The sequence below is a fragment of the Lactuca sativa genome, chromosome 4, assembly GCF_002870075.4.
Source record: "Lactuca sativa cultivar Salinas chromosome 4, Lsat_Salinas_v11, whole genome shotgun sequence".
NCBI classification, from domain to species: domain Eukaryota; kingdom Viridiplantae; phylum Streptophyta; class Magnoliopsida; order Asterales; family Asteraceae; genus Lactuca; species Lactuca sativa.
Window position 1 is genome coordinate 5,613,335 of NC_056626.2, and position 14,639 is coordinate 5,627,973.

Here is a 14,639-nt window from a genome sequence, read left to right on the forward strand (position 1 = left end):
TATGGTTTTGATTTTTAATCGAAAAATAAGATGGTGCAGTTTTTCATGTCCAAACCAAAATTTTCAATTGACTTTCTTTTATTTGCAAAATTTTGTTGACTTTCATTTATTTCAAGATTTTTGTTGCAAATGATCACCATTTTGGTCCATTTTATTCTTGCAAGTTAATATTTGTTTCATTTCATTCAACCAGAATGTCTAACAGTTAAATAAATATCATTGAAAAGTGAAAAATGGTCTTTTTTTGAAAAAAAAATATATTAAATAAATAATATATAAATTCGATGTGTAATAAATAATGATGCGGTTATTTCAGTTTTTGCGGTGCAGGTATATGGTATAAAACCGAACCACACCAAAATTTGTGTTTTTTAAAAATTTAAAACCGCATCATTGGTTTTTCGATTATTTTGCGATTTTTTTGGTTTTCGGTTCGATTTTTGTTCATCCTTAGTCACTAGTAAGTAAACAAAATTGCAGACCTTTCACTACACGAGATGTGCAGTTGCACAACCAACACTTTCTCAAAACCGACCCAAAAAAGAATAAAATGTTGATAAATATGTTGTATGGATTTTATCTCCCTATCTAATAAACAAAACCTGTTGTCCACGTGTCCTATCAAAAATTCATTCTTCTGCCCATGTTAAATCCCAGTTTTACCCCTACTTTGTTAAACATGCATTACATAAGGAAATTAGATTACATATGGAAATTAGATTAGATATGGAAATACGGAAATATGGCAAATTGAAATTTGGAAAATGGAATATTGATAGATATCTTATTATGGTATGATTATCAATCGTATCCCTTGCATTTAATTTTGAGGATTATGTCGATTTGATCGTATTATGCTCAATATATACTTGATTCATACAATATGAATCATTCTTTATAGCATCGTCTTCCAACAATCAAGCATCATCGACAATCAACGACTTTAATTCTTCGGTAAATTTCTGCTTCTCAGTTCTGCTTCTCAATGTCTGTGTTAATCATAATTGAAAATTATTTTTGTTACTTAATGTGTATGCGTGTGTGTGACAATTTAACTGATACCTTATTCGTATTTCACTATGAGATACCGTCATAAATAAGAACGATCAAAAGAACAATTAAAAACTTATTTAACAATCATAATTCGTCTTAATATGGTTCTGTATAGGTTTAATTTGCGCATTAGATAACAAAAATTGATTTTTCAAGTCAACTATATACAATTTTCATTCATTTTATGTTAGTAGTTTTATGATTTCATCTTAAATTCTATAATCATCTAACATCTCTGTATCTAATAAACATCACTATTTTGCAAATGTAAATTACCGATTTTACCCCTTCTTTGTTTCACTAAGGCTGTCAAATTCTCTGTAATCTTCATTTTCTAAACCTGATATGCTTGATATCAGAGACTCTAGGAGAAGCAGTATACTGAAATTGATTTTTCAAGTCTACCTTATTCACTCGTATTGGCTTCCCATACAGCTTAATCGTGTTTATAACTTTTATTGCCTGCAAATTTTAACATCTTTAGATATTAATTCCAATTGTTAAGCAATCTTTGTAATTATTATGACTCTTAATCATTAACAACTAGATTGACAGAAGAATTACAGCAACAAACACTACTTACATAATCAGCATCTTCTTCACTTCTGAACACTACAAAGCCATAGCCTTGGTGGAGATTAGTTACTCTATCTTTAGGAACATACACGTTAACTGAAGAATAAGAAGAAAAAATATAAATACAAATTCAAGATTAACCTTTGTATGATTTGTTTAAGCACTAATTAAACCACACAAAAAAAATGCAAAAGCAGAAGGAAACAAAAATGTTTTTAGACACTACATTACAAAAAAAAAGGGTATATGCAAATGACGAAAATGCCCTCACCAAACTTATAGAAGATAACTTTACAAAGCTTGTGTCGTATCATGTGGTTCCATGGGATATGTGTGTCTATTGATGGTTTAAGAGAAAAAACAATTATGTTTTTAAAGAGTTTTATTACCAATATATGTTTTTAATGTCTGTGTTGTTTTTTTCCAATCAGTTTCTGCTTCTCAATGTGTATGCGTGTGTTAATCATAATCAAATTTTGTTTCTTCTTCTTAATGTGTATGCGTGTTTGTGACTGCTTTTTTTTGTATAATATTTTAAGTTTTATATATATGTTATCATGAGGTTTGTGATACAATATTTTACACAATGAGCAAAACTGTCTTCATGTGAGTTATCATTAAATAGACTCTTCATCAGTTGAAGTATATTGGTAAATGATATGTTTAACTTGATTGTCATCTTCCATTATACATGCGGTAGCATCACATGGCCTAATAATAATGTGGTGTTGTGCTAATGAAAAAGACAATAGAAAAATGACTGAAAGAATATGATGAAAACCACAATAATGAAAGAAATGTGAAAATCACAAGTCATGATTGATACAGAATAATTTGACGTGGTCCTTCTCTAACTCCTCCAGCTAGCTGTTAAGTTGCTTATGTACAATGCTCTTGAACTCATTGATAAGTCATGTCATACATTCATTGACTTGCTTTACAACAGGTGGATACCTAACTAATTGGGAGATGTATGCATTTATAGATCAATGGTTTTAGATGATTGATTTGTGGGTGGTGATAAATCCCATCTTACATGCAAGTGTCTATATGGTGTGTTACAATATCTATCTCATATGATCTTTGTTCATGAAACTAATGTTTGGGATTTGTTCTAGAAACATCAAGAAAGTAGGTGTTTGTTCTCCGAATTCTGTCAGATTTGGCAGGAATTAGAAATAAATTCAATTATGAATGATGTACAAGGGTATATAGTTTCTGTTAGCCTGTTGTTTCACTTATCATTATTATTTTTAATTATAAATGATGTACAGGGGTATATAGTTTATGTTAGCATGTTTCTTTCAGTTTTTGTTTTCTTTGTATGAATGTTTGAATATAACCATATTGCATTATTGAGTTTGTTCTTATATTATTAGTACTCCATAGACATAATGGTAATTTTATTTCTGTTTATAATTTTTGTGTGTACTTTTTTGTTATAGTGACAATGGCAGATAGAAACATCACTTTGATTAAATACTTGGACAACATGAAGGATGATTACACACTAAAAGTGTCTATCATCCGGCTGTGGAGATCACTTTCAGATGGCAACCCCACTATTGTCAAATCAATTGAGATGATACTCATGGATGAAATGGTAAAATCTACTATTATAATAGCATTATTCAAAATCATTTTTTTGTTTATTAGGGAGATTCCAATAATATTATTCAAAATCATCCCCCCTAACAGTATCCTTTCCAGCAATGCTTAACTTTATCTGAAATAATAAACATTATGCATATAGAAACAATGTAAAATATCAGAGACTCTAGGAGAAGCAGTATATTGAATTTTTTTTTGTTGTCTTCGAGTAAATCTTAAATGAAAACTTATACAATTTTAACCGGTAACACAATATTTAGCTTAAATTCTTATACAATTCAAATATACATACACATATGCAAAAGACTAATATGCCCTCGCCAACTCATTCCATGTGATGTGTTAGGCTTTTTGATACACACATACCACTATGACATGTATTATGATTCGAAAGATCTTAAAATAAATCACATTTAAGCAAATTATGCAGATAATCCGTATTTTACAAATATAAAATACCATATTTTACCATTTATTTGTTTCCCTTAGAAATCAATATTGAATATGGAAATTTTAAATTTAATAATGAGTCCAATATGGAATCCATATAACGTCCTTTTTTGGTTTCACAAAATTAATCTGCTACCAGCGGTACACATTAACCAAAGTTATCTAATTACCCGATTAAGAGCACCTTTTTATGGTATCCTTATCAATCATATCAATACATTTAATTCTTATTATTATGTCGATTTAATCATATTTTTGTCTGTATATATTTGAAACATATGATAATCAGTATTTCTTTACAGCATTATGTGGTTATTGTGGATCTGAATAATCTCACGTAAGTTGAATTTCGAATATTCAATTACATAATTCAATCCCCAGGACACTCTCTGCATCTCAATTCTGCTTCTTAATTTCGGATATTCAATTACCGACTTCAATCCTTCGGTAAGTTTCTCATGATTATATATGATTGCTTCTCAATGTTTTTGTTAATCGTATAATTGAAAATTCTTTTCTTCTTCTGAATTCTGCGACTTAAATTCTGCTTCTCATTGTTTTTGTTACTCTCAACATCTGGTTGTTACTACCTACTGCTAAAGATTGGCCATTAGGAACGATGAAATACTTTTTACACCCGGTCCACTTTCATAGGCTTGATGTTTTGATAGACGTTTTTCATGTAAAGATTGTATCAAAACCTACATGACTAAAAGATGGATGAACATATTAAGTGACATGGAATTAAAGGTTAACACTAAGTAAATAGTAGAAGGGTAATGCAAAAAAGAGAATTTCGTATTTAGTAATATTAACAACTAAAAATGGTTCTGTTTAAGCGTACATCATATCTTATTTCCCTTTAATTAATATGTTTTTGGTGTAAACCGGTTCAAATCAATGACAAATATGTAATTCTGTCAAACATGACAGAAATGCCCCTTAAGAAAAAATAGTACCTACCAGTCAAGTAATACAAAATACAATCAACTAATAATAAAGAAGAAAAAATATAACAAAAAAACAGAAACAAAAATGTATTTCTATAAAACGTGACAGAAATGCCCACGAACTAAAAAAACAGAAATATAAATTTTTATTTCTATTCGTATTGGTTTTGATTGTACTTTTAGCTTTCTTTGTGTAATCCCTCAATGAATCTGAAATACAAACAAAATAAAGGCAAAATAAATTATGAAAATGTACAAGTTTGTAGTATATTACAGTACAAGGGCTTTTGTGTCATGTTTTACACAAATTTTGAAAAAGTTTTTCAGAGATGGGTTGATGAAGAAACATGAGACGAACCAATTTTTTTTTACTTGGTGATTCGTCAACTAATGACAGTAAAAAAATTGTATTTCTGTAAAAAAGAAAAAAAAAATTATTTATGTAAAAATTGTTTCTCTAGTCCATATAAAATATAACATTTTCATTTATACCACAGTTTCAACCCATAAATTACCATTATACCCTTCAGCAATAGTACCTTATTTCAAAATAGTACCTACCAGTCAAGTAATACAAAATACAATCAACTAATAATAAAGAAGAAAAAATATAACAAAAAACAGAAACAAAAATGTATTTCTATAAAATGTGACAGAAATGCCCCCGAACTCAGAAAACAGAAATATAAATTTTTATTTCTATTCGTATTGGTTTTGATTGTACTTTTAGCTTTCTTTGTGTAATCCCTCAATGAATCTAAAATATAAACAAAATAAAGGCAAAATAAATTTTGAAAATGTACAGGTTTGTAGTATATTACAGTACAAAGGCTTTTCTGTCATGTTTTACATAAATTTTGAAAAAGTTTGTAATAGAAATTAAATTAATTTGAAATTTGAATGTAATTTGTTATTAGTGGCAAGTGATTACAGGTTTTAATAGGAATAATACCCTTTTTACCCCTTAATTTATATTTGATCATGTTATACGATTTATTAATTGTAAAGGCCAAATTTGTATTTGTGGTTCTATCTTTATGTGCCTATATTTGTATGTGAATCAATCTTTGTACTTCCATCAATAACTCAATTTTTTTTTTCTGCATTTTTTAACTATGTTTGTATACTCCAATTGTGGTTCTATATTAGTAAAATACCGTATTTACCCTTGTGCATATCTGTTTATGTGTCTGTATTTCACTCTATCTTTATGTTTGTTTTACATTTTTAAACTATGAAATATACTCCAATTTCGATTTTTTTCATTCTTTAACTATGAAGTATATCAAATTGGACTAATTTACCCCTACCCCTGCCTGGATTTTTATTAATTTACGGTTTATTTTGTGTAAGCCCTTGCTTCTCAATGTCCTTTGTTGTTGTTGCTTCTCAATGTCCTTTGACCATTCTTTGTATCTGGGAATCCACATTTTTAACAATGACCTAAACAGAAAACATAGAACTAAAATAAGAACAGCAAAAAACGACTGCAAAAAAAATCATAAGAAATTACAACAAAAAGTTGCACTAAAATAACAAGTTAAAAATTTAGACATCAGGACTTTGAAAATTGTAAAAACTAATTGGTATGCACGCAACTAAAGCTGAATTTTAACTCAGTTTATTGCTCTAATATCTCTAACTGCTAGACTTATAACAAAATACAAACTTGTCTCTTAAGCATAATGGTGCATCTCATGATAAAAAGCCATTAATGATCCTTATGAAACAATTGGAGATTTGAAATCATGAAACCATCGTCTTTTTTTTTTCAATCTCATTTCACACTTTCAAAGGTTCAAAAAACTAAATAAGAAACAGCTTCAATTACCAGTGAATCGGAGGTAATCAGTAGCCTTTTGTACTTTGCTAAAATTTCATTAGAAAAGCCCAAATCTGACTTTGTGGTTCTATAATAGCATTTCTGTACAATCAATAGAAGCGTTTCATTTTGAATTTCGATTTTTTGTATTTTTTAACTATTAAATATACTCCAATTGTTTTGAATTTCGATTTTCTGCATTTTTTTAACTATGTTTGTATACTATAATTGTGGTTCTATATTGGTAAAATATCGTATTTAACCTTGGGCATATCTGCGTATGTGTCTATATGTCACCATATCTATATGTTTGTTTTACATTTTTAAACTATGAAATATACTCCAATTTTGATTTTTTGCATTCTTTAAGTATGGAGTAAATCAAATTGGACTAATATACCCCTACCCCTGCCTGGATTTTTATTAATTTAAGGTTTATTTTGTGTAAGCCCCTGCTTCTCAATGTCGTTTGTTGCTGTTGTTATTTATCTTTATATTAGTAAAATACCATTATTACCCTTTATGTCTATTTTATTAGAGGATATGGTTTTTTAATTGTAAAGGCCGAATTTTTCTTTGTGGTTCTATATTAGCATTTTTTTAACTATTAAATATACTCCAATTGTATTGATTTTCAATTTTCTGAATTTTTTAACTATGTTTGTATACTCCAAATTTGTAGTTTTTTTATTTATTATAGTACAATCTTAATGCTTGTAGTTTCTTTATTTATTATAGTACAATCTTAATGTTTGTGTTGCATTGATTCAGTTTGTGATTGAAGTGTTATATAATAATCCAAGGACATAATGGTAATATTCACTCAACAAAAATTACCATTAATATATTTTCTCTTATTTTTCTTATATTTCAGATATTAACAATTAACATGGATGTTTATAAGACTAATAAGAAGATAAAATTCAATAATTTCTATCTTGATAATAAAAACATATACCGATGTACACTACATCAGTCGATCAAATTCTATGTTCTACAAATGTTAGTAACCCGGGATCTAACGGTACGTTCAATAAATTTGTTATTGTTTTCTTTATAAATTTTTTAAATCTCAATTATAACTATTTTATGTCTCTCTCTCTCTCTCTCTCTCTCTCTATATATATATATATATATATATATATATATATATATATATATATATATATATATATATATATATATGCTTATGCAGATTCAGATAGAAACATCTATCATGTTCAGGCTAGAGAAAAAAGAAGAATAAGAAAGTTATATTTGGACAATAAAAAAAAGGTATGACCAAATGAATCCATTCAATTTCATCTATGTGACATCTTTTGAAAATGAAATGAAAAGATAACCTACTTAATTGTTTGTACACATTTTTTTATCAATTAAATATAAAAGTAATTAATTTGAAATGTTTTTTTTTTAAAGTAATATGTATTTATCAATATTAATATTCATATATTATCTATCGATTTGTAATATTATTTAATTTTTTTTAATAATTTTTATTATTTTTTTCTCAATACAAATTTAAAGGAGTTGTCCATCGAAGTAAAAACGTATCCGCATCTACATCAAGTGCCAATGTTTCAAAAAAATCAATGTTACCAAATCATCCTTCACATTAAAATATTAGAACTCCTTTATCTAACATTTCCAATGATAAGTCATTTATTTGTTTAATTTAATTTTATAATCGACAATCTTATTGTATCATATATAATATTGTTTACCTTCAATTTTCTTTTCCCAGTCATGGATATTTCCAATAACAGTTTTCAATCACCGTCAACAAACATCGGCTTGGATTCAAACGGTAACATACACCATTGTTTTTACACTTTCTTTCTATTCTTCAAACAATTACACTATTATTTATAATTTATACATTTCTTATAATGATTTTTTTACAGAAAGATTCAAAGGAGTGGTCAATCGAAAGAAAAACATATGCACATCTATGTCAAATGGGAATATGTCAAAACAACCAATGTTACAAACATCTTCATATTTAAATTTTAGAACTCTGTTATCTAACATTTCCAATGGTATCTCATTAATATTTTTATTTTATAATACATATATTGTCATTGTATCATCTACCCTAATAAATGAAAATGTTATTGCCACTTGTCATTCTCTCATTTATTTGGCCACATGTCATTTTATCATAATTTTGAAATATATTTATTTTCCACTTGTTAATTACTTCATTATTCATTTCCACTATATCATTAATTTACTTTCCATAAATTAAACCTACTATAATAACTATTAATTTCAAATTTGAAATTTCAATTTTAAATTTCAAATAAATTTACACATTAAACATTTGTATTTAACATTTTATTATAATAACTCGTTTAGTACACGGGTCTAACAATTAAACACATAATTTTAATTAATTTATTTTTTGCACGTTTTTTTCATAATTTTCACTTATTTCATATTTCAAATTCAAAATAAACTTTTCATCTAATCGTTCATGTTTAACATTATGTTTTAATTAACTCGTATAATATACGGGTTTCACAACTAGTATTTAATATTGTATACCTTCAAACTTCTTTTCCCAGTCATGAATATTTCCAATAACAGTTTTCAGACACCATTACCAAACATCGGATTGGATTCAAACGGTAACATACTTGATTGCTCTTAAATTTTTTATGGTTGTTCAAATATATAAAATAAAACTTTTTAATTCATGTTAAATATTGACTCATTTCTCATTAACATTTTTTTACAGAGAAAATCAACCGAGTTGTTCATCGAAATAAAAACATAACCTCATCTAAATAAACTGCAAACATGTCAAAACAATCAATGTTACAAAATCCTCTTTCACATTTAAATGTTAGAACTCTGTTATCTAACATTTCCAATGGTAAGTCATTTATTTTACCATTTCATCTAATAATATATATTTTTATTCTATGATATTTAAAAATGCATATTTTTAATCTTTTTTCCCTAGCGATGGATATTTCAAATAACAGTTTTCAATCACCGTTACCAAATATTCGACAATACTCTGTATTTTCAAATGGTGACACATCAAACAACTCATCTACAGCAACAAAGAGATAATCTTCAGTCATGCCAACCAATCCTAATCGTAATAAAAACAAAAAAAGGGCAAATTTATCTCTTATTCAATAATTGGTTTAACATCCGATCAAGACAACAACGATGGTCAAAGCAATCAAAACATATACAACGGTATATCAAAAGGTAAATTTTTAAAAAGTATAAAATTTACAATTGTTTATCCAATCATTTTCAATTATCTAAACTTACATTATTAACTTTTTTTTATGTAAACCTTAATTCACAGATTATTTGGATCATAGTGATCAGAATGTTGTATGCCAAACATGTTTTGCAAAATTATGGAAATATGAATCTATCAAATGTAAAAAAAAGGATAATGAAAAATTATTCTCTATGTTGTGGTTATGGCAAAGTTGAACTTCCAGAGTTAAAGAATGCACCTCCAAGTTATGAAATTCTTTTTAGATCTGGAGATTCTAAAAGCAAACATTTCATGAAGAACATTCGTTCTTACAATTCTATGTTTTCTTTTACGTCGATGGGTGGCAAAATTGATTCCTCAATCAATAGAGGCAATGCTCCATACATTTTTAGACTTAGTGGTCAAAATTATCATAGTATCGGAAGCCTTTTACCAAATCAGGGATTTAAACCAAAATTCTCTCAGTTGTACATATACAATACTGATAATGAAATCGCAAATAGACGAACATGCTTGGGGTACACTTTTCAATATTATCACATTAATATATATCTTATTGATCAATATAACTTTCTTTATTTATCTTATGTTTATCTGTTAATATTACTTGCAGTGGAGAAAAGCAATGATCTACATCAAATTCTTCTGTCCTTGATGATGATATTATACATGATTTGAAATTGATGTTAGATTCAAATGATGTCTTGGTTCAATCTTATAGGATGGTTAGAGATTGTTTTTATGAAAATCCTCGTGTTGATATCAAGTTGAGAATTATTGGAAGAAGGGACCAAGATGGAAGGACATACAACCTACCGTCTGCTTCTGAGGTAGCAGCTTTGATCGTTGGAGATATTGGTGATTCAATTGATAATAGAGATATTGTTGTTTAAACTTCATCTGGTTCTCTACGGCGTATTAGTGAATTACATCCATCATACCTTCCTCTTCAATATCCACTACTTTTTCCATATGGTGATGATGGTTACAGAGTTGACATACCACATCGAGGTATTACATCTTCAAGCAACAGCAAGCGGCCCAACTGTACAATGAGAGAATTTTTTTCTTATAGAATACAGGACAAGGATCAATATTTTTCACTAATTCTTAATTTAAAAAGGTTGTTCCAACAGTTTTTGGTAGACGCTTATACTATGATTGAAAGCGAGAGATTACATTTCATAAAGAGCAAAAAACAAATTCTTAAATGCGAGTCTTATGAGATTTTACGTAATCAACAATACCTCGGGAATAGAGATATATCCAACATCGGACAACGTGTTATCTTACCTACCTCATTCACTGGCGGTGCGCGTTATATGATGCAAAACTACCTTGATGCCATGTCCTTATGTAAATGGTTTGGATATCCTGATTTCTTCATAACCTTTACATGTAACCCAAAATGGCCTGAAGTTAAAAGGTTTCTTCGTAACACTTCATTGCATCTAGAAGATAGACCTGATATCTTATGTAGGCTATTCAAAATAAAGCTTGATGCTTTTATTAAAGACATACGGGAAAATAAAATTTTCGGCATCGTTCAAGCAGTAATTGAAAGTTGTTGTTTAATACAAAAAATAATTTAAATATTTTTTCGTTTCTTAACATTATTTATTATTTGCATATATAATTCATTCACTACTAATCATATATTTTTTGTAAATTTAATTTGTAGTTGTCTATACAATTGAATTTCAAAAAAGAGGTTTGTCACATAGTCATATTTGTCTATTTATGCATGTTGACTCCAAGCGGCCTACTGTTGAATATATTGATCCGATAATTTCCGCGGAGATTCCAAATATCAATAAAGAGCCAGAGTTGTATTCACTTGTAAGTGAATTCATGATACATGGTCCTTGTGGAGCTGAAAATATGAATTGCCCATGCATGGTTGACAGGAAATGTTCGAAAATTTTTCCAAAGCAATTCTGCAATCATTCTTCAGTTGATGTCAATGTTTATCCCTTATATATGAGAAGAAACAATGGATACTTTGTCGAAAAATCAGGTGTCAAGTTAGACAACAGAAATTTTGTTCCATATAACAAATATTTGTTGAAAAGATATCAGACACATATTAATGTTAAATGGTGCAATCAAGGATCTTCCATAAAGTATCTGTTTAAATATATAAACAAAGGTCTAGATAGAGCTACAATTGCTATTGACATCAACACTGATTCTCATCAAGAAAAGGTTGTGGATGAAATAAAAGATTATTATGATTGTAGATATTTATCTGCATGTGAAGCATCATGAAGAATATTTAAATATGATGTTCATTACCGATATCCTTTTGTGATGCGACTACCTTTTCATCTTCCTGATCAACAACAAGTCATATATGTTCACATTTTGGATGATATTGATGATGTTCTTGAACAACCTTCAGTTGCTGCTTCTATGTTCACATTTTGGATGGAATGTAATAAAATTAATAAAGATGCACGAAAACTTACATATGTTGAATTTCCGACAAAGTTCGTTTGGAAACCTAATGATAGGTTGTGGAAGCCAAGGAAAATTGGACGTTCAATAAGAAGGATTCACTCTCTTTCACCTAAACTTGGTGAAATATACTTCCTAAGAATTCTTTTAAATAAAGTGAAAGGTCCAAAATCATTTGAAGAAATTCGTACGGTAAATGGTGAAGAATTTCCTACTTTTCGAGATGCATGTTATGCTTTGGGCCTCTTAGACGACGACAAAGAATATGTCGAAGCAATTAAGGAAGCAAGTCATTCAAGAACTGGTTTTTATCTGCGTTTCTTATTTGCTACGATGTTAATGTCTGACAGTTTGGGTAGACCAGAGTTTGTTTGGGAAAATACATGGCAACAGTTGTCAGATGGTATTCTTTACAACCAGCAACGTAGATTAAAGTCTCCAGGTATTATAATTTTATACCATTATTTATAAAAACGAATATTATATATTTTCAATATGCAGGGTAAAATTTTGTTTATAAAAATTAATGTTTTTAATATTATATTGTTTTTTACATATTCATAATTTTTACAGGTATAACACTCAATGAAGATCAACTTAAAAACCTGACTTTGTTTGAGATCGAACAGATTTTACTTCCTAACAACACCAGTCTTAAAAATTATAACAAAATGCCTTACCCTGATTCTGATATAGTCTCTTCTTCAACAAATCGCCTTATCACGAAGGAGCTAGACTATGATATACCCATCTTAAAGAAAGAGTTTGAACGAATGTTTCATGCATTAACAAACGAGCAGCGAAATATTTTTATTGATATCATGACTACAGTCAATGATAAGAAAGGAGGTGTTTTTTTGTGTATGTATATGGTGGAACATGCAAAACCTTTCTTTGGAAGACGATATCTGCAACAATTAGATGTAAAGGTGATATAGTTTTAAATGTTGCTTCAAGTGGTATTGCATCGTTATTATTGCCTGGAGGTAGGACATCACACTCTCGGTTTATAATTCCATTGAATCTTACGGAGGATTCTGTTTGTAAGATACCGCCTGATAGCGAACTCGACAGATTAGTAAGAAAAAGCTCATTGATTATCTGGGATGAAGCACCTATGGTCCACAAGCATGCATTTGAAGCTTTAGATCGAGCTTTGAAAGATGTATGTAAGTTCGATAAGTCTAGAAACTCAAAAATTCCATTTGGAGGGAAAGCGATTGTTTTTGGAGGAGATTTCAGACATATTCTACCTGTTGTTCAAGGAGGTAGAAGACAAAATATCGTTAATGCTTCTTTAAGTTCTTCATATATATGACAACAATGCAAAGTACATAGATTAACAATAAACATGAGACTAACCGTTGGAAGGGAACCATCTGATATTCGAAAAATACAAAGTTTTGCAAACTAGCTTTGGATATAGGAGAAGGAAAAGTTGGTGGTTCAAACGATGGTGAAGAGATTATTGATGTTCCGGATGATATTCTCATTAATGATGCACATGATCCTATAGGTTCATTAATTGTGTTTGTATATCTTTCAATCTTAGAAAAATTCAACGTTACGAGTTATTTTCAAGAAAGAGCTATACTAGCTCCGAAAAATGAAGTTGTCCAACAAATCAATGATCGTTTGTTAGCATTGTTTCCCGGAGATGAATTAGAATATTTAAGTTCAGATAGTCTTTGCCAATCAGAGTTTGTTCATAATCAGTTTGATCCCAATTTATACTCCCCAGATATTTTAAATGGTCTTAAAGTATCAGGTTTGTCAAATCACAAGTTAATTTTAAAGGTCGGTGTTCCAGTTATGTTACTAAGAAACATTGATCAGAAAAATGGTTTATGTAACGGCACTAGACTGCAAGTGAAATCTCTGGGCAAACGTGTTATTGAGGCAATTATCATATCTGGAACTAATATTGGAAAACAAACCTTTATTCCAAGAATGTCTTTAAGTCCATCTGGAAAAAAAAAAGTTCCCTTCAAATTTCAAAGAAGACAATTTCCATTGGTTGTATGTTTTGCACTGACAATTAATAAAAGTCAGAGGCAGTCGTTATCAAAGGTTGGTCTGTATCTCAAAGATCCTGTTTTTTCACATGGACAATTATATGTTGCCTTATTTAGAGTTCAAAGTAGAGAATGATTGAAATTGTTAATTTTAGATAAAGATGGTAAACTTACAAACAAAACTTCCAATGTTGTGTATAAGGAAGTTTTTAGAAATTTATAAATGCTTTGTAGTTTTTAAATTCAAACAATTGTGTTTTTTTATTTTTTTTATATAGCATTGTAATCCATAAAATTTAATTTGTTTCAATATTTTATTTTCAGGCTTTAATACATGCCACATGGTGTTTCTTGATTGCTCACTCAAATCAAAAAATAATGATTTGCTCTCACACTTCATAAATCTTTCACATATTGAAAGATGCATTTTAGTTATCTTCATATTTACCTTTATATGG

General features: G+C 28.9%; 2 protein-coding genes across 5 annotated transcripts; both read left to right on the plus strand.

The window, feature by feature from the left end:
• The first annotated feature begins 706 nt into the window (after positions 1-706).
• On the plus strand, positions 707-8,584 carry LOC111893467 (uncharacterized). Of its 4 annotated transcripts, XR_008231361.1 has the most exons (7): positions 707-954; positions 3,075-3,232; positions 3,993-4,137; positions 7,337-7,486; positions 7,658-7,737; positions 8,207-8,269; positions 8,367-8,584. XR_008231361.1 is itself a non-coding variant. In XM_052770139.1 (4 exons), exons 2-4 carry the CDS (start codon positions 3,080-3,082, stop codon positions 7,520-7,522), a joined length of 405 nt encoding a protein of 134 aa, XP_052626099.1. In that variant the 5' UTR covers positions 707-954; positions 3,075-3,079; the 3' UTR covers positions 7,523-7,639. The 4 variants fall into 4 exon arrangements, 1 of the variants encoding a protein (XP_052626099.1); XR_008231360.1 differs by having other exon boundaries at positions 3,993-7,486; XR_008231362.1 differs by having other exon boundaries at positions 4,072-7,486.
• Positions 8,585-12,019: 3,435 nt separating this feature from the next.
• Positions 12,020-14,317, plus strand: LOC111893441 (uncharacterized). Its single transcript, XM_052770751.1, has 4 exons — positions 12,020-12,608; positions 12,740-13,095; positions 13,215-13,434; positions 13,581-14,317. The coding sequence occupies exons 1-4, from the start codon at positions 12,020-12,022 to the stop codon at positions 14,315-14,317; spliced, it is 1,902 nt and encodes a 633-aa protein (XP_052626711.1).
• The last annotated feature ends 322 nt before the right edge of the window (positions 14,318-14,639 follow it).

Coding starts and splice junctions, on each gene's coding strand:
- LOC111893467 (XM_052770139.1), top strand. CDS start 3,080: ATGGCAGATAGAAACATCACTTTGATTAAATACTTGGACAACATGAAG. Junction 3,233..4,071: donor TGATACTCATGGATGAAATG/GTAAAATCTACT, acceptor TTCAATCCCCAG/GACACTCTCTGCATCTCAAT. Junction 4,138..7,336: donor TTACCGACTTCAATCCTTCG/GTAAGTTTCTCA, acceptor CTTATATTTCAG/ATATTAACAATTAACATGGA.
- LOC111893441 (XM_052770751.1), top strand. CDS start 12,020: ATGCGACTACCTTTTCATCTTCCTGATCAACAACAAGTCATATATGTT. Junction 12,609..12,739: donor ACGTAGATTAAAGTCTCCAG/GTATTATAATTT, acceptor TAATTTTTACAG/GTATAACACTCAATGAAGAT. Junction 13,435..13,580: donor TCTACCTGTTGTTCAAGGAG/GTAGAAGACAAA, acceptor TTTGCAAACTAG/CTTTGGATATAGGAGAAGGA.